Source organism: Rhinopithecus bieti, unplaced genomic scaffold (assembly GCF_001698545.2).
Source record: "Rhinopithecus bieti isolate Rb0 unplaced genomic scaffold, ASM169854v2 scaffold_61117, whole genome shotgun sequence".
NCBI classification, from domain to species: domain Eukaryota; kingdom Metazoa; phylum Chordata; class Mammalia; order Primates; family Cercopithecidae; genus Rhinopithecus; species Rhinopithecus bieti.
In genome coordinates, this window is record NW_016824934.1 from 2,671,079 (window position 1) to 2,692,327 (window position 21,249).

General features: G+C 37.0%; 1 protein-coding gene across 2 annotated transcripts in view; it reads right to left on the bottom strand.

Annotated features, from left to right (window-relative positions):
* The window catches only part of SRBD1 (S1 RNA binding domain 1), a 230,276-nt gene that overhangs the window by 183,790 nt on the left and 25,237 nt on the right, over positions 1 to 21,249 (bottom strand). The window contains exons 5-9 of one of the 2 annotated variants that reach the window (XM_017862740.1): positions 19,916 to 20,082; positions 15,996 to 16,113; positions 14,208 to 14,346; positions 8,690 to 8,786; positions 7,232 to 7,367 (exon numbers count right to left, since the gene is read on the bottom strand). In XM_017862740.1, the coding sequence (XP_017718229.1) occupies positions 7,232 to 7,367; positions 8,690 to 8,786; positions 14,208 to 14,346; positions 15,996 to 16,113; positions 19,916 to 20,082 (657 nt within the window). The remainder of the gene's footprint in view (positions 1 to 7,231; positions 7,368 to 8,689; positions 8,787 to 14,207; positions 14,347 to 15,995; positions 16,114 to 19,915; positions 20,083 to 21,249) is intronic. The other variant, XM_017862741.1, reaches the window with a different exon arrangement.

Genomic DNA, 21,249 nt, shown 5'->3' on the forward strand with positions numbered 1-21,249 from the left:
AGTAGCTGGGACTACAGGCGCCGCCACCTGGCCCGGCTAGTTTTTTGTAGTTTTAGTAGAGACGGGGTTTCACCATGTTAGCCAGGATGGTCTCGATCTCCTGACCTCGTGATCCACCCGTCTCGGCCTCCCAAAGTGCTGGGATTACAGGCTTGAGCCACCGCGCCTGGCCTATTTATGTATATTATATATTAAAAATTAAAGAAACAACATCACTTCAATATATATTCAGATTTTTCACTAATTCTTAATGGCTTTCTTCCAATTACTCTTAATGAATGGAGTTTTAATAAACTAAGTTCTCCCTTTACAGGACACAAACTGGTATTTTAACAATTTTAGCACATTTCCATGAGGACATGAGGATCCTCTACAAAATTAGACTTTCCCTTCTGTGGGTGAAACAAGCCTTAAATATAATTCCCCTAACCTTAATAATTACCAGAAATAATTCTGCTACGAAAATTTCTCAATTTGTGCTTCATGTTGAAAAGAATGTCAAAAGATAAAAAGCATATTTTTTTCTAACTTTAAATTTTAAAAACACTGAGTAAAATTTTAAATATCAAACAAATTGTCAGAGTTTTAAAAAATATATAGAGGACTTTTTTCTTATGGCCAGGCGCGATGGCTCAAGCCTGTAATCCCAGCACTTTGGGAGGCCGAGATGGGCGGATCACGAGGTCAGGAGATCGAGACCATCCTGGCTAACACGGTGAAACCCCGTCTCTACTTAAAAAAACACAAAAAAAATAGCCGGGTGAGGTGGCGGGCACCTGTAGTCCCAGCTACTTGGGAGGCTGAGGCAGGAGAATGGCATAAACCCGGGAGGCAGAGCTTGCAGTGAGCTGAGATCCAGCCACTGCACTCCAGCCCAGGTGACAGAGCAAGACTCGGTCTCAAAAAAAAGAGGACTTTTTTCTTATATACTTGAGAAATTTCTAAAGTAAACGTCAGCAGAAATAAAACAATCACTTAGAAATAAATGTTTAGACTGGGTATGGTGGCTCATGCTTGTAATCCCAGCACTTTGACAGGCCGAGGCAGGTGGACTGGTCGAGCTCAGGAGTTCAAGATGAGCCTGGGCAACATAGTGAAACCCCAACTCTACAAAACTACAAAATCATCCAGGTGTGTTTGTGCACGCCCATAGTCCTAGCTCCTCAGGAGGCTGAAGTGGGAGAATGCCTTCAACCCTCAAAGTGGAAGTTGCAATGAGGTGGGATTCTGCCACTGCACTCCAGCCTGCGTGAAAGAGCAAGATATTGTCTAAGGGAAAAAAAAAAACAGTAAGCTTATATAAAACAATATATTCAATAATACTGCATAGAACTATCTACAAAGAAATAAATTGTGAATAAAAAATAAACTTGTTTGAGCTCAGCAGAGACTTCCGTATTTGCCATGGGTTGTGCCAGCTTAGTAAACAGAAGTTCTTCATACAAGAAATTATCTCTAATAAATTAATTCAAGTAGAGTACAACAATATAGAGGAGAGTTATTTAATTCTGATTTATATAACTATGCCATAATATCACAATACATTATTGGAGGATTTTTGCTCTTTTTCACCATATCTAGTAATGTAATATGTCAAACTTACAAAAAATCCTGACACACAGGAAGACCCATGGTGGAGAGGGGAGTAAGGTAACAGAAATAATAAAGCTTGGGACAGAAACTGGAATTGAAAGTGAGTAGTGGGTTAAAGCAGAATTATTGCAGATGGTGACACTGAACAGGAAATAGGTAGTATAAGACACAGGAAATTGCATGTCAGTGAAAATACACACCAATAAAGATAAGGAACAGAAACTCCCATGAGAGAATGTGAAGACTGAGTTACAAATTCATATGGTAGAAAAGATCGCACTAAGGACCAATTTGAAAAAGAAAGAAAAAAAGACGCAGCTGGAAGAATTTACTAAGCAGCTATTAATGGTTATTCCCACAGTACTTGGAGAGAGTTTCACAGTAATTTTCCTTCACCACACTGTCTTTCATCATTTGCATTCATTTCTGTATTCTGTGATACTATGTGCTGGGGTATTTACATAAAGGCTGAAAAGTAAGGTTCACAGTTGGGATATGAGGTCTCAGCACTACAAGAATTGGGAAGCTGTTTTTGTAACCTAGCATATCATCACTCCAGCCTGTGCATGATAAACTAAAAGTTCGTAAAAGGGCAGTGCTGTTTTCAAAACTGACATTTCCAAAATGCTTTGCTTTCCCAGGCCTGAATACTGTCACACCCAGAGGCCTGTGTCAATCATAATCTTAAATTCAGTCACTAACTCAGAATGCCACATGTGCTAAACACAGCAGTTAAAATGCAGAGCCCAACAAAATATTTTCAAGCAGAAATTAGAAGGCTAGGTTTTAACAGAATAAAAGCATTCATGTTTTTCCAAAGTTGCAATAAAATTAAATAAACATAAAAGGTGGACAAAATAAGACAAAAAAACTACTTCGGCAAAAGGAATGTTAGTATACTTAGTCACTGGTACTGTTAAAAGTTATTTTTCATTATATTATACCTATGTCAGTAGACTATAACAACTAGGTATGTAAAATTTCACCATACTTTCTTTCAAATTATTGAGAGAATGTACTTCACTACTTCACCTGATGTGGTAAATATAGTATGCACAAAAATAAAGTTGACAACTTTAGATATAATAGTGAAACATTTCAAATATTCAAAAGGGCAAGGGCCGTGTCACCTCTATACCCTAAATAGGACCCAACATAAAATAACCTTTCAGGAAATACTTGTGGGATAATCCAACACTCTTCATGTCTTGTTATAACAAAACAAAATTTTTTCACATCTGTGTCATCTTAAAGGAAAAACAATTCCTTTTTTATTTTTTTAAGAGGCAAGGTCTCACTGTTGCCCAGGCTGGAAGGCAGTGGCTATTCACAGGAGCAATCCCACTACTGATCAGCACAGGAGTTTTGACCTGCTCCTTTTCTGACCTGGGCCAGTTCACCCCTCCTTAGGCAACCCGGTGGTCTCCCATTCCTGTGGGGTCACCATATTGATACTGAACTTAATGTGAACACCCAATCGGCAATGGCACACTTCAGTCCAGAAATTCTAGACGTCTTCAAGCAATCCTCCCGCCTCAAGCACCTGAGTAGTTGGGACTACAGGTATGCACCACCATGCCAAACAATTACATTCTTAATGATGAAAATTAAGTATTACATGAAAGGTAAGGAATACTAGTTTTTTCTATTATTCTCTCTTTATAGCAGTAAAATGCAGATAGGAAGAAAAATAAATTTTAAAATTATTTATTGAGAAATTCCAGGTTTGAAAACACTGGCAGTTTCCTAACTTCAAATCTCCCTCTCCCTTTCTCAAAAAACTATAAAACCAATAAAGAGAATAAATAAAACACAACATAGAACCCATCTCTTTGCATTTCTAGGAAACAGAGAATTATACTGGCATCAGATTTCTCAAACATAACATACAAAGGTAGCCAACAGCAGAGCAACATATCCAAGAAACTTAAGGAAAGAAAGTGCAAACAAAAATGATTATACCACGTCAAGCTATCCTTCAAGTTTTAAGGCCATAGAAAACAATTCTGAATGTGTAAGAACTCACAGAATATTGTACACATATATCCTTCTTCAGATCCTTCACTAGAGTAGAAGTTAGCAAACTATGGCCTATGGGCCAAATCCAGCCTGCCATCTGTTTTTCGTGAATAAAATTGTATTGAAACACAACCATGCTCATTCATTATGTATTGTCTATGACTGCTTTTGTGTTACACAGCAGTTGTGTAGTTGCAACAAAAGCCATCTGGCTCACAAAACCTTAAATATTTGTTCACTGGACCTTTACAGAAAAGTTTACCAACTGTATACTAGTCTGCAGAATAAGTTTCACTCACTCTAAAGACTTTGGAAAGCTCTGGCAAAAGGACCAAGGGCAAGCATTTAATATAATTCTAGGGCTGAGATTAAAACAAGAGTGGGGTCAGTTGCCTTTAAGAAAGCATGGGTTGCAAGGCAATCCTCATATCAAAGCAGACTTCAGAATAAAAAGCATTAAACAAGGTAATAAAGAAAACTTTATATAACGTTAAAAGCCACACTCCAGCTCTGGAATAGAACAAGGAGCGTGCGATCCTGTACTTTAAAGATGTTGTTAGGAGTGATATCACTGAAAATTGTGGAGAAGGGAACTCTAAATGTCATCCCTCCACAAAGGTAAGGTAGCAAAAACCATCAGAATTAACTTTTTCACAACTATGGAATCTAATAAAAATTTTATAAAACGAAAGAAACACTTACAGAAAGAAGTTGCAGAATTTCTATAAGAGAGCACTTTTAACTTATCCCAGTCTCCACCTCAGCAGTGGCCTCTGAAGATGACAGCCCACGTTCCTAGGGCAGGTTGCTCTTATCAGAAGGAGCAATATGGACCTTATTCTCAAATAACTACGGCTGTGTGTTTTGATGTCTGGTGGGTCCCTGAGGAACTGACTCAAGGGCTTGCCTTTATTTCACATGCCTTGGAGCTTACTCAGGACAGAAGAAGCCTCCCAGGTGGCCTTTGTCAAAAGTACTTAAAGGCAAACATATTAGCACCAGCCATGAGGGGTAAGGGATAACATGGGGACAACTAACACACAGACCAAAAAACCTGTGAAAAATAAGCTCGGAAATGAGATATTTGAGGGAAAAGGGGCTTTTTAAAATTCCTGGGCATGCGGAGGGCTAGGGTGCATGCTCTAAAAAGATCTGAGGGAACCTTAAGCTTTCACCTCTAAAAGAACTTTGGGCTCCATGCAAACAGGAAGAAAAGGCTAAGGCAGAGCTGTTAATGGCCTCACTAAGTGTTGAAGGAGTGCCCCAACAAAGAACCAATCTGCAAGGTCTGGGAGAGTTTGGGGTTTTTTCTTTTAGGGTTTATTTTGTTTTTGTTTTTGGCTCCAGGCATTCAGGGGAATCTCTGTTAAATAACTAGATGGTTACTAAGCTAACAAGGGAGACCTCAGTGGACACACATAACAAAGAATAAAAATTTACAAAACTAGTTTAGAAAAGTCACTAGAACAAACCACCCCGGCCGGGCGCGGTGGCTCAAGCCTGTAATCCCTGCACTTTGGGAGGCCGAGGCAGGCGGATCACGAGGTCAGGAGATCGAGACCATCCTGGCTAACATGGTGAAACCCCGTCTCTACTAAAAAAATACAAAAAACTAGCCGGGCGAGGTGGTGGGCGCCTGTAGTCCCAGCTACTCGGGAGGCTGAGGCAGGAGAATGGCGTAAACCCGGGAGGCGGAGCTTGCAGTGAGCTGAGATCCAGCCACAGCACTCCAGCCCGGGTGACAGAGCGAGACTCCGTCTCAAAAAAAAAAAAAAAAAAAAAACCACCCCACAAACCAAGCAGCAACAACAAACACGAGGGAGGGGAGAGAATCTGATTTCCAGAGTTACCAAGTTATAATATACAACATATCCAGACTTTACCAAAACAAAAAACAAAAAAAACTGTCCATGAGGAAGCTTAGACATTGACCTTACAAAACAAAGATTTTTAAATTAACTCTCTTAAATATGCTGAATTCAAGAAAATCATGAACAGAGACCTAAAGAAAGCCAGGAGAATGATCTTTCAACCATATAGAAAAATAAGAGTTAGAAATTATAAAAAAGAACCAAATAGAAATTACAGAGCTGAAAAGTACAATGACTGACATAAAAAATATACTAGGGGTTCAACAGCAAATTTGAATAAAAAGAACAAATCAACAAGCCTGAAGACAAGTCAAACGGGAATATACAGTCAGAGAAAAAAGAAAAAAATAAAGAAAACAAAGGAACGGAGGCCGAGACCTGTGAGACACTATCAATCATACTCTCTACGTATAATGGGAGACCCAGGAGAGGAGAGAAAGGCGCAGAAAGGATTTTTTTTTTTTTAATTATTATGAAGAATTTCTCAAGTTTGATGAAAAACATTAATCTACACGTCTAAGAATCACAATAAACTCCAAGTAGGATAAACTCAGAAAGACCCACAACAAGACACATTATAATCAAACTGTCAAAAGATAAAGACACAGAATCCTGAATGCAGCAAGAGAGAAGAGACTTGTCATGAATAAGGCTTCGTAAGATTAACACCTGATTCCTCATAAAAAATCATGGAGGCCATACCATAAGAGTGGATGGTATATTTAGTATTAAAAGGGAAAAATTTAAAACCATCAACCAAGAATTTTATATTTTAAAAAACTCTCTGTAAAAAAAAATGAAGGAAATGTTTAATGGACATAGAGTTTCAGTTTTGCAAGATAAAAAATTTCTGGTGACTGGTGGCACAACAATATAACCATGCTTCCCATTACTGAACTGTACGCTTAAAAAGGGTTATGATGGTACATTTTATGTTACGGTTATTTTACCACAATTAAACATAAATTTTTTTAAAAAAGGGTTATTTTACCACAATTAAACATAAATTTTTTTAAAAAAGGAGAAATTAAAATTTTCCAGAAAAAACAAAAACTAGGAAGTTTGTCACTAGTAGACCTGCCTTACATGAAATAGTACAGGAAGTGCTTAAGACTGGAATGAAAGGGCACTAGATAGTAACTTGAAGCCATACAAAGAAATAAGGAGCACTGATAAAGGTCGCTATATATGTAAATATAAATGCCAGTATTACTGTATTTTTGGTTTTTATCTCCTCTCTTTTTTCCCTATATAATTTAAAAGCTACATTCCACAACATAGATATAGCCTATGACTACACTTAGGAAAAAAAAAATTAGTAAACTGAGAAATGAAACTAAAAGACTGAAGTACAATGACTATGATTTATATAACTGAGACCTCTCACACTTTATTCTAAATCAGATATCTCAGATTTGTATTTCACACGGAAGAGATCCAGAATTGAGCTCAAATATAAGGATACTGGGAAGCAAAGTCTAACAAAAGATCACCAGCCAAAAGTCAAGATACCTAAAATGTTACATTGTCAGCTCTGCTATAATTCTCAATGTCACTTATTAACTGCTCTGGGTCGTTAGTTCCCAATTTGTGAAGTGGCAAGGATATGACAATATTATAAGAATTTATATAAAGAAAAAAGAAAACAGTTGACATGAAATTCTTTAAATTCTTAGTAAAGTAGCAGGCAAATCCAAAATATTATCATTATTACTACATCAGCATGCACATGCAGTTTCTTTCTTTACCTGATGATGGTGAATGCTTCTTATGTTGCACGAAAAATGCTGGTAGAGCAGAAACTTATCAACATCTTTCTCATTTACCTTTTTTGAGGACACTTTTGCCAGAGATGACTGGATACAAACATGTCTGTCCTGGCACCTGTTCAGATACCCAAGTGTTCAAAAAACAAGCAGTTATTAATTTGTGCTTTAGTAAAGAATATATAGAAATAAGGATAGCAAAAAAGTTAAGCCATTACCAAGTGAGTTTTTTTAATGATGCCTTGCTACGAAATCAATATTACTGCCCCATCAAAAGAGGACTCTTTGCCTACTGATACTAGCATAGTCCTCCAGATCTATTTATATATCTACTCAATCTCCCCATAAAACGCCTAAATGAATTCAGAAACCATCTGCAATTATGCAAAAGATCAAAACTCTCTGTAGAAATCAAACCAACAGCTCTGATCTAAATATCAGACTTTTCTAATCACTAAGTTAGGCAGTCACAGTCAATTAAAAACTAAAAAAAAAGAGAAACAAAAGGATGTGTGAGGACAGCTTCCAATAACAATTTATAATACTGAACCAAATTTAAGCAGCATAATTACTTACAAAAACACATTTTAAAACCTGAGCAAGAATTTTGCTTCAACTCATTCCTGCTGGGGCCACTGAGAAAACAGAAAAGTTATCTGTCTTGTACTAACAAAAAACCCTGACAAGCAACAGTAGTCAACTAGGTCATCTCCTTTCCTCTCCTCCGCACAGCTCAAACAGCTAGATATGTGGAGGGAGAGAGAGGGAGAACAGACCTCTGGCAGAAACGTGTCTTCTCTACTGATACACAGCAGAAAAGAACAAAATATATAAAATAGGGTTTTAAATTAATGTGTTTTTGTAATGAGGCATAAAACCCATAAGCCCAAGAAGGCTCTAGGTCAAAGATCTTTAATATCTGATAAACTGGGACTGTGATCCCATAGATAAGCTGCTCCCCTCAACAGCTAAAAATCATTTGGAGGTCAGTACTTTTACCCACATCTGATATTACACATCCTCAAATTAAGCCAATCACTGGTAAACACCAGAAACGAGATACTGTAAAATTAAGCATACATCACAATCAACATGTTTAAAAAGCAATGCCACTCTAAAGGACATGAATCTCTCTTCATATATACTGCGTAAGGCAATGGTTTTTAAACTCATCAGGCCCGCTCCACTGAGACGCCTCAGTGTAAGGAGGGTGAGTAGGCAGAGTTCCAGGCTCCCTGCCCAGAATTCAATTAAAACAACTTTACTTTTATCTGTTTTATATATTTCGGTTATGCTGTTTGAACAAAGAGTTCTGCTCCTTAAAAAAAAAAAAAAGGTCTGAAAACAAAGTTTTTAATGAACATTGGTATTAGCACTAACTGTGTGACCCTTAACAGCACGAGTCCATAAAGCAGAAAACTCCATAAAAGAGTTACTCACAAGTTCCGAATGAAGTCAAGCGTGTCTTTGTCTTTAGCAATCATGTCTGCTAAAATATGCTGCACTCCTATTTCAATATCCTGAAGCGTTGAAAGCCCTTTAGGAGAAGGGTAAAAGGAAAACAAAACAAAAGTGTAAGATTGGTTTTAAATTCTATAATTAAATCACAGTAAATTAATTCCAGTCAAAATAAAACCTTAAGTTGACAGCCTTAAGATAGAAAGATATTGTAGCGGTATACTAGCTTCCCTTTGTAACAAAAACAAGTCTCCAAAAGCAATAATACAGACATAATACCTAATATATTGCCCAGTAGTAAAAATGCATCTCTGGAACCAGCTGCCTTGTCTAAACCTAGTTCTACCATTTGCCAGTTGTGAGACCCTGGGCAAGCTACTTGACTTCTCTGTACCTCAGTTTCCTATAAAAATGGAATCATAACCGTACCTTCTTTATAAAGTGATTACAAATATTAAAGATGTTATAGGAAATATATATTAATAGAGTCAAAACCAAAGGGACAGTACTCCATTTGTTTAAAAAATTATCCTTTAGAAGCAATTTCTATTTTGGATTATGGGGCATTTGTTCACATTTTCAACGACCCATTTAAATTTCACAAATCTCAAAAGCACAAAACAAGAGCTTTCATGCAGTTGTTCCTCTTCACAGTTAAACTGTGTACAGACGGGCATTAAGTTCTCTTTAAGCATTTCTGATTTGCTAATTTATAGCAATGAATCTTGTAAATCAAGGTTTCTCTGATATTGACTTACGGAGAGAGATCATTTGCACTGCTTTGTTTCATTTCTTTTGCCTTTATCATTCTATTTGCATGAAACGTTTTTTGCACTAAACTTGAATTACACAAGCACTGCCTATCATATGTATGTTTTCCTGCAAGTAAAGTTTTAATGAGTAATAAGGTACAAAAGCCAAAGAGGACAGGAGGACATTTATTACGGCATAATTAATAAATAGAAAAGATCTAGTTTGGTTGTGTTAGGATAAGTAATTATGTTTACAGCTGACCTTTAAACAACATGGGTACAGGTCCACTTTTTTTTTTTGAGATGGAGTCTCACTGTCTTCCAGGCTGAAATGCAGTGGTGTGATCTTGGCTCACTGCAACCTCTGCCTCCTGGGTTCAAGCAATTCTCCTGCCTCAGCCTCCCAAGTAACAGGGATTACAGGTGCGCACCACCACACTGGGCTAATTTTTGTATTTTTAGTAGAGATGGGGTTTCACTGTGTTGGCCAGGTTGGTCTCGAACTCGCGACCTCAAGAGATCTGCCCACCTCGGCCTCCCAAAGTGTTGGGATTACAGGCTTGAGCCACTGCACCCGGTCTGCACAGGTCCACTTCTACATGGATTAATTACAATAAAAGTTGGAACAAGGGTGCCTGCCTCTCGTCACCCCTTCCACCTCCTCCACCTCTTCTGCTTTTGCTATTCCTGAGACAGAAAGAACTCCTCCTCCTCCTCCTTTTTCTTGTCAGCCTATTCAATGTGATGATGAGGATGAAGACCTTTATGATAATTCACTTCCACTTAATAAACAGTAAATATATTTTTTCTTCCTTAGAATTTTCTTATTAACATTTTCTTTTTTCTAGTTTACCTTATTGTAAGAATATAGTATATAACACATATAACACACAAAATGTGTCATCTTTATGTCATCAGTAAGGCTTCGGGTCAACAGTGGGCTATTAATAGTTAAGTTTTTAGGAAGTTAAAAGTTATACCTAAATTTTCAACTTTGAAGAGGGACTGGGGGCTGGGGGTTGTTCCCCTAATCTCTGTATTAGGCAAGGGTCAACTAGATTTTAAAGAAATTTAAAGAAAGAAATGTAGCTAATGAAACTAATAGGAATTCTATTTACATTTTAAGAAAACTTTCCTATGCGGGAATTTTCATTAACAAATTACCTTTACAAGATGGAAGACTGTATATCTAACGGACTTAAAACAGCTGTAACACGTAGAGCTCTCAATAAACATTTGCTCTTGTGTTAGCTCTCTCAGTCTTCATCTAGGAAAACCATTCACAAGAACTAATTCCTGGAGTTCCAAGTATCTCAGAGCATCATTACATGAAGTTTAATGACAACACCAGGGTGATAAGTCAGTAGTAAAGATGGAACCTACAGGGAGAACCATTAATGGAATCAGAGAACAGAAGAAATTATAGACCTTGCAATAAGAAAGGGCCTTTGAAAATCCTCCATCATAAGAGGGGAATATAATTTGAAACCTTATGTAATTAATGAATCTAATTAAAATTGTGCTAGAGCTCTAGAGAAATGTTGTAAAGTGTAGTCTAAGGACCCAAAAATAGAATCATACCAGGTACTTGTCAAAACTATGAATTCCTAGACTGTGGAACTGAAGTGTTTGAGTGTCCCAGATAATTCTGATACCCATTCAACTTTAAAAAACTGCCACTAGGGAAATGCCTTGAGCTACTTCTACAGCAGTGGTTCTCAATGGGAGACAAATTACCAGAGTCATTTGGGACACTCTTTCAAATTACATTCCCCTTCTCAGTCCAACCAGGGAGAAAAATAATTTTAAAAGAAAGTCTTCTGTGTTTTGAAAAAGCTCCTTTCCCAATCAAAGAGAATAGACCTTGTGGGTTTAAAACAGTCAAAGATAACAGATGTTCCAAAAGTTTAGCACCTCAGTTAAATAAGGAGGAAATATGGTCCACAGAACCAGAAAATCATACCCTTTGCCTTAAAATGAAATCTTTCCAGCTAGAGAATCATCAAACCTCCACACCTGTAAACAAAAACCAAAAGGCCAACATTTCTTTTCACTTTCTCTGCACTGAAGCTACCTCTTCTTATATATGACAGAACAATCAGTTACTTCCTCTTAGACACGAAAGTAGTATTTTGGATATCCCAGGACATAGTCCAGTTGTGGCACAGTATAGCTTTATGATTCAGACCAAATGCTTACTGGTCTGTGGCAAGCAAGCAAGAAGTGTCTTCTATTGGGGAAAAAAAAACTGAACTATCTGGTTTCTTAAATATTTCTTTCAGGAATGATAGGATTATGAAAGTTCTTTAGAAAAACAAACAAAATTAAGGGTGATCATGATTGTGTGTAACATAAAGAAGAAGGAGACAAAGAGAAGGAGAAAACATTTCTATCAAACTTAAAAAAAAAGCAGTACCTAGCTTATATAGACTTACTTATAATAATTCTACATTTTTGATCGGGGTAAAAGAAAGAGGGAATAAAGCAAACAGAAGTCCTGATATGTCTGCCAGTACAGTACTACTGTAACTGTGCTAGACCCTGAACTATCCACCTTATAAGAAGTATCACCAAATGTCCATTGTCATATATTCCAGCAGCATCACCATGTATGACAATACAAAGAGATACGGTTATCAAAAACCTACCCAGTAGGAACTCAGTGTATGAGAGAACTCAAGAGACCTTGGTACCAAAGGTAGTGAGAAGTAGAAGGAAAGAAGATCAACCACAAGGAGAAAATAAAATAAAACAGTCGATAAGCCTTTGTGCGTCTAACATTCTGAAAGTTTCAACATTCCATTTTAATAAAACATACAATGACTGGGCACAGATAGTTTCCTACTGTGGTTAACTTAATGCTTAGCTATAGTCTATAGCTATTATTAAAATATTAAGTGTTGCAACCATTTGGAAATCTAACTATAAATACACATTAAAAATTAAACAAACTTGAATTTTACTCATTTCAACCCATCTCTAAATTCACAATATCCTATTTTACTTTTTCATTATTGCCCTTCTCCAAACATTAAGATAAGTGTGTTTAGGTATGAAGAGATATCTAGATTTTACAGACACACCTACTCAGTTTTTTAAATCACAAATTCACATTTGCTGGGTTATTTAAAATAAAAACAGGCTATGGTATGCTGTAATTTTCTACAGGTTAGTACATACTGTGGATTTTGTTATCAGAGACTGCCCCCTACAGACATTTACATGTCCCAGTCTATGGGATCCACAGAGGACAAAAGAAACTGGAGGTGGGGGTGGGGTGGAAAGATGTAGGTCAAAGGGTACAAAGTTGTAGCTACACAGGCTGAAAAAGACCACAGTTCTAACATACAGCACGGAGGCTATGGTTAATAACATCGTAATGTGTACTGTAAATTTGCGAAGACAGGCTGGGCGCGGTGACTCAAGCCTATAATCCCAGCACTTTGGGAGGCCGAGACGGGCGGATCACGAGGTCAGGAGATCGAGACCATCCTGGCTAACATGGTGAAACCCTGTCTCTACTAAAAAATACAAAAAAAGCTAGCTGGGCGAGGTGGCTGGCGCCTGTAGTCCCAGCTACTTGGGAGGCTGAGGCAGGAGAATGGCGTAAACCTGGGAGGCGGAGCTTGCAGTGAGCTGATATCCGGCCACTGCACTCCAGCCCTGGCGACAGAGCGAGACTCCGTCTCAAAAAAAAAAAAAAAAAAAAAAATTTGCTAAGACAGATTTTAAGTGCTCTTAACACAAAATAAGGTAACTATGTGAGATGAATAAGTTAATTTGCTTATCATGTACAGAATACTTTGACTATAGTACTCACTTCACTATGTATTAATACATGTATATCAAAACATCATGTTGCACATGTTAATTATGTAATTTCTTAGTATTAAAAAAATAATTTTTTGAGAGTAGAGACCACCAGAACATCAATCTCCCCACTCAATCTTAACAGCGAATTCCTGAGAAAAGCCACTCTTAACCAAAGTTTTACTCTAAGGCTCATTTTACAATAAAACCAATGCATCTTGACATTTATCAACTGTCATTTTCCCTGAGTTTTTCTTAGAAATATCTCTCCCTTACTTCTTCCCTCTCTTATTCTCTGTTGTGCATGCACACACACAAAATAGGAAGATACACTTGGAGGGAAATTTCAGAAAAAGACACTTTACTTCTAGAGTAGAAGTGGGAGAATGGAGCTTTGCTTTACACTTCCTGGATGTCAAAACTGTTGACATTTTTAAAGAATATTTATGACTTTTACAAGTAAACAAATTTTTAGAAATAAAAGCTTTAATAGACAATATAGGACAATCTTCATAAATCTGGGATATGAAGGAATTTCTTTAAAAAGAAAACACAGCTATTATCTTAAAAGATGGTTAGCTATAATAAAACTCCACTAATACCTATTTATCAAGAGATGCCATAAAGAAAGTGAAAAGACTAGTTACAAACTGGGAAAAAGAGATTTGCAACACATATCAATGACAAAAAATATTTTAAAATAATCATTTTAAAACAATACAATAGAAAACGGGCAAGACTAGAACAGCACTTCATCAACAGAGAAAAGTTGAATGGCTACTCAATAGGTATGTCAGGATTTGTTTTATTTCAATTATTCTACACATGCTGTAATATTCTTTTGTATAATCATTACTTAACAGAACATTTTTTTAACACACGTTTTTAAATTTAAAAAAAAAAGAAACAAAGTTGATCTCTGTAAATAAAGCCAGTACCTTTAACATCAGGCCTAATGTATGATAGCAGACTGAGCTCCCCTGGTTTCTCAAGCAGTGCCCTGGCTGCTCCTTCTAAGCCCAACTGTCTTGCTCTCTGGGCTTTAGTCCCTTTGCTCCCAGTTTTATATGGAGCAGACTAGAAAATAAAGGCAGAAAACATATGATTCAGTTTTAAAAACACAAAAGTTAAAACTAGGACACAAAATTAGAGGACATACTGAGAATGCTAAAGAAATCCTTTTCTCAATCCTTTCTTCTTCCTTCAGAGATGAATTAAAACTAATTTGAAAACGCTTACTGTAAGAAGATGGTATGTGCCTTCTCTTATTCTTCATATTTTTCTATATGCTAAATTAGTTGCTTGGTTTCACTCATCTTAAAAACTCATTGCTTGGACTGCAAAGTCCTCAACTCCAGCAAGTTCCTTTAAAAGTGTTCTACACACAATTCGTCTACTTCTTTGTTTTGTTTTCTTCTTTTTTTGAGAAGTCTCGCTCTGTCACCAGGCTGGAGTGCAGTGGCACGATCTCTGCTCACTGCAACCTCTGCCTCCTAGGTTCAAGCGATTCTCCTGCCTATGTCTCCCAAGTAGCTGGGCCTAAAGGCGCGCACCACTATGTCCAGCTAATTCTTTTTTTTTTTTTTCAGTAGAGATGGGGTTTTATCATGTTGGCGAGGATGATCTCGATCTCTTGACCTCGTGATCTGCCCGCCTCGGCCTCCCCAAGTGTTAGGATTACAGGCATGAGCCACCACGCCCAGCCGGTCAATACTTCTACTTCTTTTTTTTTTGAGACGGAGTCTTGCCCTGTAGCCCAGGCTGGAGTGCGGTGGCGCTATCTCAGCTCACCGCAACCTCCGACTCCCAGGTTCAAGCAATTCTCTGCCTCAGCCTCCTGAGTAACTGAGATTATAGGCGCTTGCCACTATGCCCAGCTAATTTTTGCATTTTTAGTAGCGACGGGGTTTCACCATCTTGGCCAGGCTGGTCTTGAACTCCTGACATCATGATCAGCCCACCTCGGCCTCCCAAAGTACTGGGATTATAGGCATGAGCCACGAGCCACTGCATCCAGCCAATTCTTCTACTTCTTAATCCACTCACTCTAACACCCACCACCATCTGGCTTCTCTTCTCACACACCTTGCTGGAAATGGTATCACAAAAATCCATGATGATCTCCTAATTACCAAATACATATATTTTTTTCAGTTCTTATTTTACCAAACTTCTCTGCTACACATAACCACTGATTATAACCTCCATCTAAAACTCTCTTCCCTGCTGTTCCAGAGCACCATCATCTCCTGATTCTCCTCATACTTCTCTATTTTTTCCTACCTCCTTATGCTCTCCCATCCTCCATCCACACTTCAAAAGGTGGTATCCTCCAGTGGTCAGTCCTGACCTGCTGACAAACCCTTCTTGAGTGAGTTCTTCCATTCTCATGGTTTCATGTAACAACTGCAGGCTGAAGACATCCACATCTGGATCTCTAGTTCAGCCCTCTCCAATAAGCTTCACATTTGTATAATCTACTGTCCTTCCCTACTTGACTGGAAATTCCTTGAGACAAAGACTATGTATTTATTCATCTTTGTAAACCCAAGTCCCTAGCATACAAAAAAACACTCTATAAATATTTATTGAATAAAGAATATTTTGTTGCATTAAATAATGGTGACTAATGACGTTAGCTTTTTATTTCTTGGTGTTCTTTAATCATAAGACCCAAATTGCAATAGATTCAGGTATTACGTTAAAAGATAAAAAGGGTTCCTTACCACGTGTTCTAGTTCTTCAAAAGTTTTACAATTCAGCATGGCTTTTAACAAGCACTCAGACATCTTCCCCTCCTTCTTAATTTTCTGGATTGTACTATGAACTTTCTTTGCAACAGCCCTGAAAATAGAAACTTTTGTAATCTACAAAAACTGTATGTCAAAACTTTCTTTTCAAAGCTACCTCAAACTTACAGAAAAGCTGCAGGTAAAGTAAAAGGAACTTTATTCTCTCTGAACTGTTTGAGAATAAGTTAACATCCCTGCACTCCAACACTTTAGTGTGATTTCCTACAAACACAAATTTTCTCCTACATAACCACAAAATAACCATCATTATCAGGTAATTAACACTGATATATTACTACCATCTAATCTGCAGACCTCATTCAGGTTTTACCAACTGTACCAATAATATCCTTTATAGTGGATTCAGTTAAGAATTATGGGTTACATATAGTTGGCATGCATCTACAGTCTCCTTCAAGCTAAAACAGTATTTCAGTCTCTCCTTGATTTTCTTCTCCTTGATAAGGCCTTGATGTTTTGAATGCTACTGGACAGTTATTTTGTAGAATGCCCTGCAGCTTGGGTTTCTCTGATGTTTCCTCACAATTATATACAGATGGAACATCTTCGGCAGAAATATCATAGAAGTCATACTGTGTTCTTCTTATTGCACGTTATTAGGTGGTACATGATTTTGATTTGTCCCATTACTGATTACCTTGATCATTTAAGGTTGTATCTGTGGGTTTCTCCATGATACAGGTACTCTTTATTCCTCTTATAATTTTAAGTATTTTGTGGAGAGGTACTTTGAGACTATATAATTACCCCATTCCTCATTAAACTTTGAATTTATTCACTGATTTATTTACATCACTATAGATTTAATGGTTTCTTATTTTACTTAGTGCTTACAATCCATTGCTATCATTTATCTTAATGTTCAAATTGTTCCAGATTTGACCAGAAGTAACCCCTTCAAGCTAGCTTCTGTGTCCTTTTGACATGTCCCTGTCATCCTGTGAGCACTTCCTTATTCTCTGGCATATGATATTTCAGGCTTATCTTCTAGTTTCCCTGCCCCAGCCCTGGAATCAGGAGAACGATACTTGAAAACCAAGTTATAGGTACTAGGTATGCTCATTGCAACCGGAGTATCACTGCTCAGGATGGGCACACCCAGCACCCACAATTGGTTTCCCAATCCATTCCCCACTAAAAAGAACCAGGATTCCAGGTAGAAAAGCTGATTTCAAGAATCAATTTACAGGGATCACTAAACAAGTAACGACAAAAGGAAGGGCGTGCACAGTAGTTCCCCCACTTTACAACAGGTTTTCACTGTGAATATACAATCCTGTTGTTATAGTTAATGCTTCTCATCCTATTGTATTACCTTCTATTTATAGAATCTGCCTAATAATGGTACTGCTAAAATGATGGGCAAAAGTTACAGATGATAATATGATTTATTCAAAATGATTGGTGGAAAAGAAAATTAAAAATACTGGTAAATTAAAAAAAAAAAAAAAAAACCAAAGGCAGAAGACTGTAAATTACAGAGAATAATATGCAGTACTTAGATTACAACCTGTATGTCTTCTATAGTCACAGTAGCCCAAGACTGTTGTCAAGGGCTAAAGCCTACCAGGTCATTTTAACAAAAAGCCAATTCCTTTTGTCCTATTAGCCTGCATATAAGGAAGAAGAGAATTATCTTTAGAGAAAAATACAGAAAACTTTTCTTCCTATGCAGAATCATACTCTGTAATTCACTTTTCAAAGTGAATTTAAAAATGTTTTACCTTGCAACCCAGTATACATACATATATATGCTGCATAATTGAAACATTTCATGAAACAATATTTGCCTTTACCACATAAATGTACTCTTGTATTTTCTATTCACTATTTCATTTTTTAAGTGGTATGACTTATTAAATTGGTTTTACTTCCAATGTAGGGGTAGCAATTAACAAATTGAAAACCAATGCTCTAGTTATAGAAAATGCTGAGCTTAAGAAAAAATAAAGATCATATCTTATTACCAAAAGAAATCTCTGTATTATAGAAAAGATCTCTTAAGTTCCAGTCAATGCCCCCACTTACTTCAAGGAGAATTCATTCCTCTACTAATATTCAATGTATTCTGGGTTCATAGAAACCCAGAGAATGGAATTCTTTTGCAGTAGAAGTGTTTTTTAAAGAAAAAGAAAATAATAATATTCTTGATATACGGCTCCTATTTGTCTCCCATACAACCAAATATTGTTAGACTACCCTTTAATTTTTAAGCAAGCTTTTCTTGCTTGTTTATGACGCTTTCTCCTGTTTCAGATCCAAACCCTCAGACTTTCTTAATTACCTTGACTTCAACCAAATAGAAAGCTTACTTCAGAATTTGCAAACTGCTGGCCTTCTAGGTGTGGTCGAGAGTGGTTTTGTTTGGCCCAGAAATTTCTGACGTACAAACCCAAATTACCAGCTTCTTTTCAGAAATAGGAAGAACCAGCAAACTGGGCAGACAACCCTGCACGACAGTCATCTACTGGAGATGAGCAGGGGTTGCCCCACTTAGACAGGATTTGTAATCTCCAATTCTTATCCCCCATGCTTGATTATCCTAGCCTGGCTCTGGAAGATTTGCATCTGAGACTACTTGATTTAGTCATTTATGCTTTTACATTGGCTAATTGATTCTGACTCTCAATGAAGTATAACTTTCCACATATTAGCATTTTAATTCTCCTGACACTAAGGAAACATCAACAAAAGAGGTAGAAAAGTTAGTGAGATGCAAGTTCCCCCAAAATAACAGAAAGCCTGTCAAGTTTGTTATAAAAATTACCCTTAATACTTTTAAAATGGCTTCATAGTAGAATGATAATCCAATTTTAATCAGATCTTTTTTGTACACTTCAAGAATGTATGCGTTAACACAGTGCCCATAGGAGACATGCAATAAATGCATAAGCAGTGAAGTGTTTTAATAAACCCTATCAAATAATATGGTCAGTCTTATAGTCTTTGTACATATATTTCTGAGTTATTAACAGCGAGTCCAGAGGCATAATTTTTTTAAAAAGGTACTTTCCATTCTGTAACCATATAAAACTTACAATCCATTATTGTTAAATTATCATAACCATTAAAAGTATGGGGAAAAGGCTGGGCATGGTGGCTCAAGCCTATAATCCCAGCTCTTTGGGAGGCCTAGGCAGGTGGATCACTTAAGGCCAAGAGTTCAAAACCAGCCTGGCCAACATGGCAAAACCCTGTCTCTACTAAAAATACAAAATTAGCAGGGCGTGGTGGCGCATTCCTGTAATCTCAGCTACTTGGGAGGCTGAGGCAGGAGTGAGCTGAGTAGTGAGCTGAGATTGCACCACTGCACTTCAGCCCAGGCGACAGTGTGAGACTCTGTCAAAAAAAAAAAAAAAAGTATGGGAAAAGGAAATATACATATTTCCTACCAAACTCTATACTGCCAAAGAACTCTCCACTTAGGAACTTTATGAAATTAAAAGGACAGTTTTATGTGAGTGGTTAAAAGATTTAGAATAAAATGTACTTCGAGTTTCTTGCTGGCAGTCCTAATTTTGCCATTATGCCCAATCTTTTCTATGAAAGAAGATGACAGCCAAACTCTGAGGCACACACTTTTACTGCAAACCACCTTTTTGCTAATACATGCTCAAGCTATGCATAAATACACCAGCAGAGGGACTCCATACACCCCCTAAATAAGTAAAACAGAGCTGACTTCCTCTGTCAGAAGAGGACTATAATCCAGATTACAATAATTCAAGGAAACAAAATATTGGAATTGTCAAATATACCATCATTCACTTTCTCACTGTTCCTCACTGGCCTTTTTCCCTTACACTTGGCTCATTCTTTCTTAGGTTTCTTACCGTAGCTCTTCTAGGGTTTGTTGAACTTCTCTCAAGGAATCAGCATCAAGGTTATTAATGAGCTCTTTTCGATAACGTATAATGAAGGGAATTGTGTTATCATCATTAAATAGACGAATGGTGTTGGCACAAACCCAAGGTTCAATATTAGTTCTTTCAGATAAAACCTGCAAATTAAAGATACTTAGTGATTTAAAAAGCTGAAAATTAAACATCTATATCATGTATAATTTAAAACATAGTATCAAATAATGTTCTCCAGTGACTTAGAAATTATTTGCTATAGTTTTTTTTAAAAAAGAAAGCCATATAAAATACATGTATCCATTGACAATCACAATGGTAAAATAGTCATTTCACAAATTCAGTAAAATCTAATCCAAACCACTGTATCATTCAAATTCCAGTGTTCAACAAGGGCACTTTTTAATGATGCAATGATACACTTTTCATCTCTCATACTGGTAGCAAAGCAAGGAGTTGGTAACTCACTTTGTCAGCATGAGAACAAAGGAAAGCCGTTTTTAGTCATTGTTAATAAGCAATTAGGCAATATCTATGAAAATTTACAATGCATAAACTCTTTGGTCCAGCAGCAATTCTACTACTGGGAATTTATCACAACATATACATGCTTCTAGAAAATATTATTATTTATAATAATTTTTTTTTTGAAGAATTGTTCCTAGCAGAGTAAAAGTAAGCAAAAACCTAAGTTTACAATGGGAGAACTGGAAAATACGTTATGCCCATACTAAACACCATGCAACCATTTAAGAACCTGAGGCAGCTCTGTATGAACTAATATGAAATGATTCACAAGATCTGGAAATAGAAAGGTAATTGGTTGGGTGAGGGTTAGAGTTGGAAGACCATTCTATATCTTTTGCATTTTGTATCATGCACAAAATACAACATTAAACTAATTAATTACTTTTTTAAATTTTTTTTTATTTTTTTGCGACAGTGTGTCGCTCTTTCGCCCAGGCTGGAGTGCAGTGGCACAACTGTGATTCAACGCAACCTTGAACTCACAGGCTCAAGTGATCCTCCAGCCTCAGCCTCCAAATAGCTGAGACTACAGGCCACGCCATCACACCTGGCTAATTTTTTTTTTTTTAGTAGAGATGAGGTCTTATGATGTTGCCCAAGCTGGTCTCCAATACCTGGGCTCAAGCAATCCTCCCGTCTCAGCCTCCCAAAATGTTGGGATTACTGATATGAACCACCACATCAGGCAATTAATTATTTTTTTAAATATTTGTTTTAAAATATTATTTATTTAAAATCATTGGCATTTTAAATATTTATTTTAAAATATTATAAATATTTAA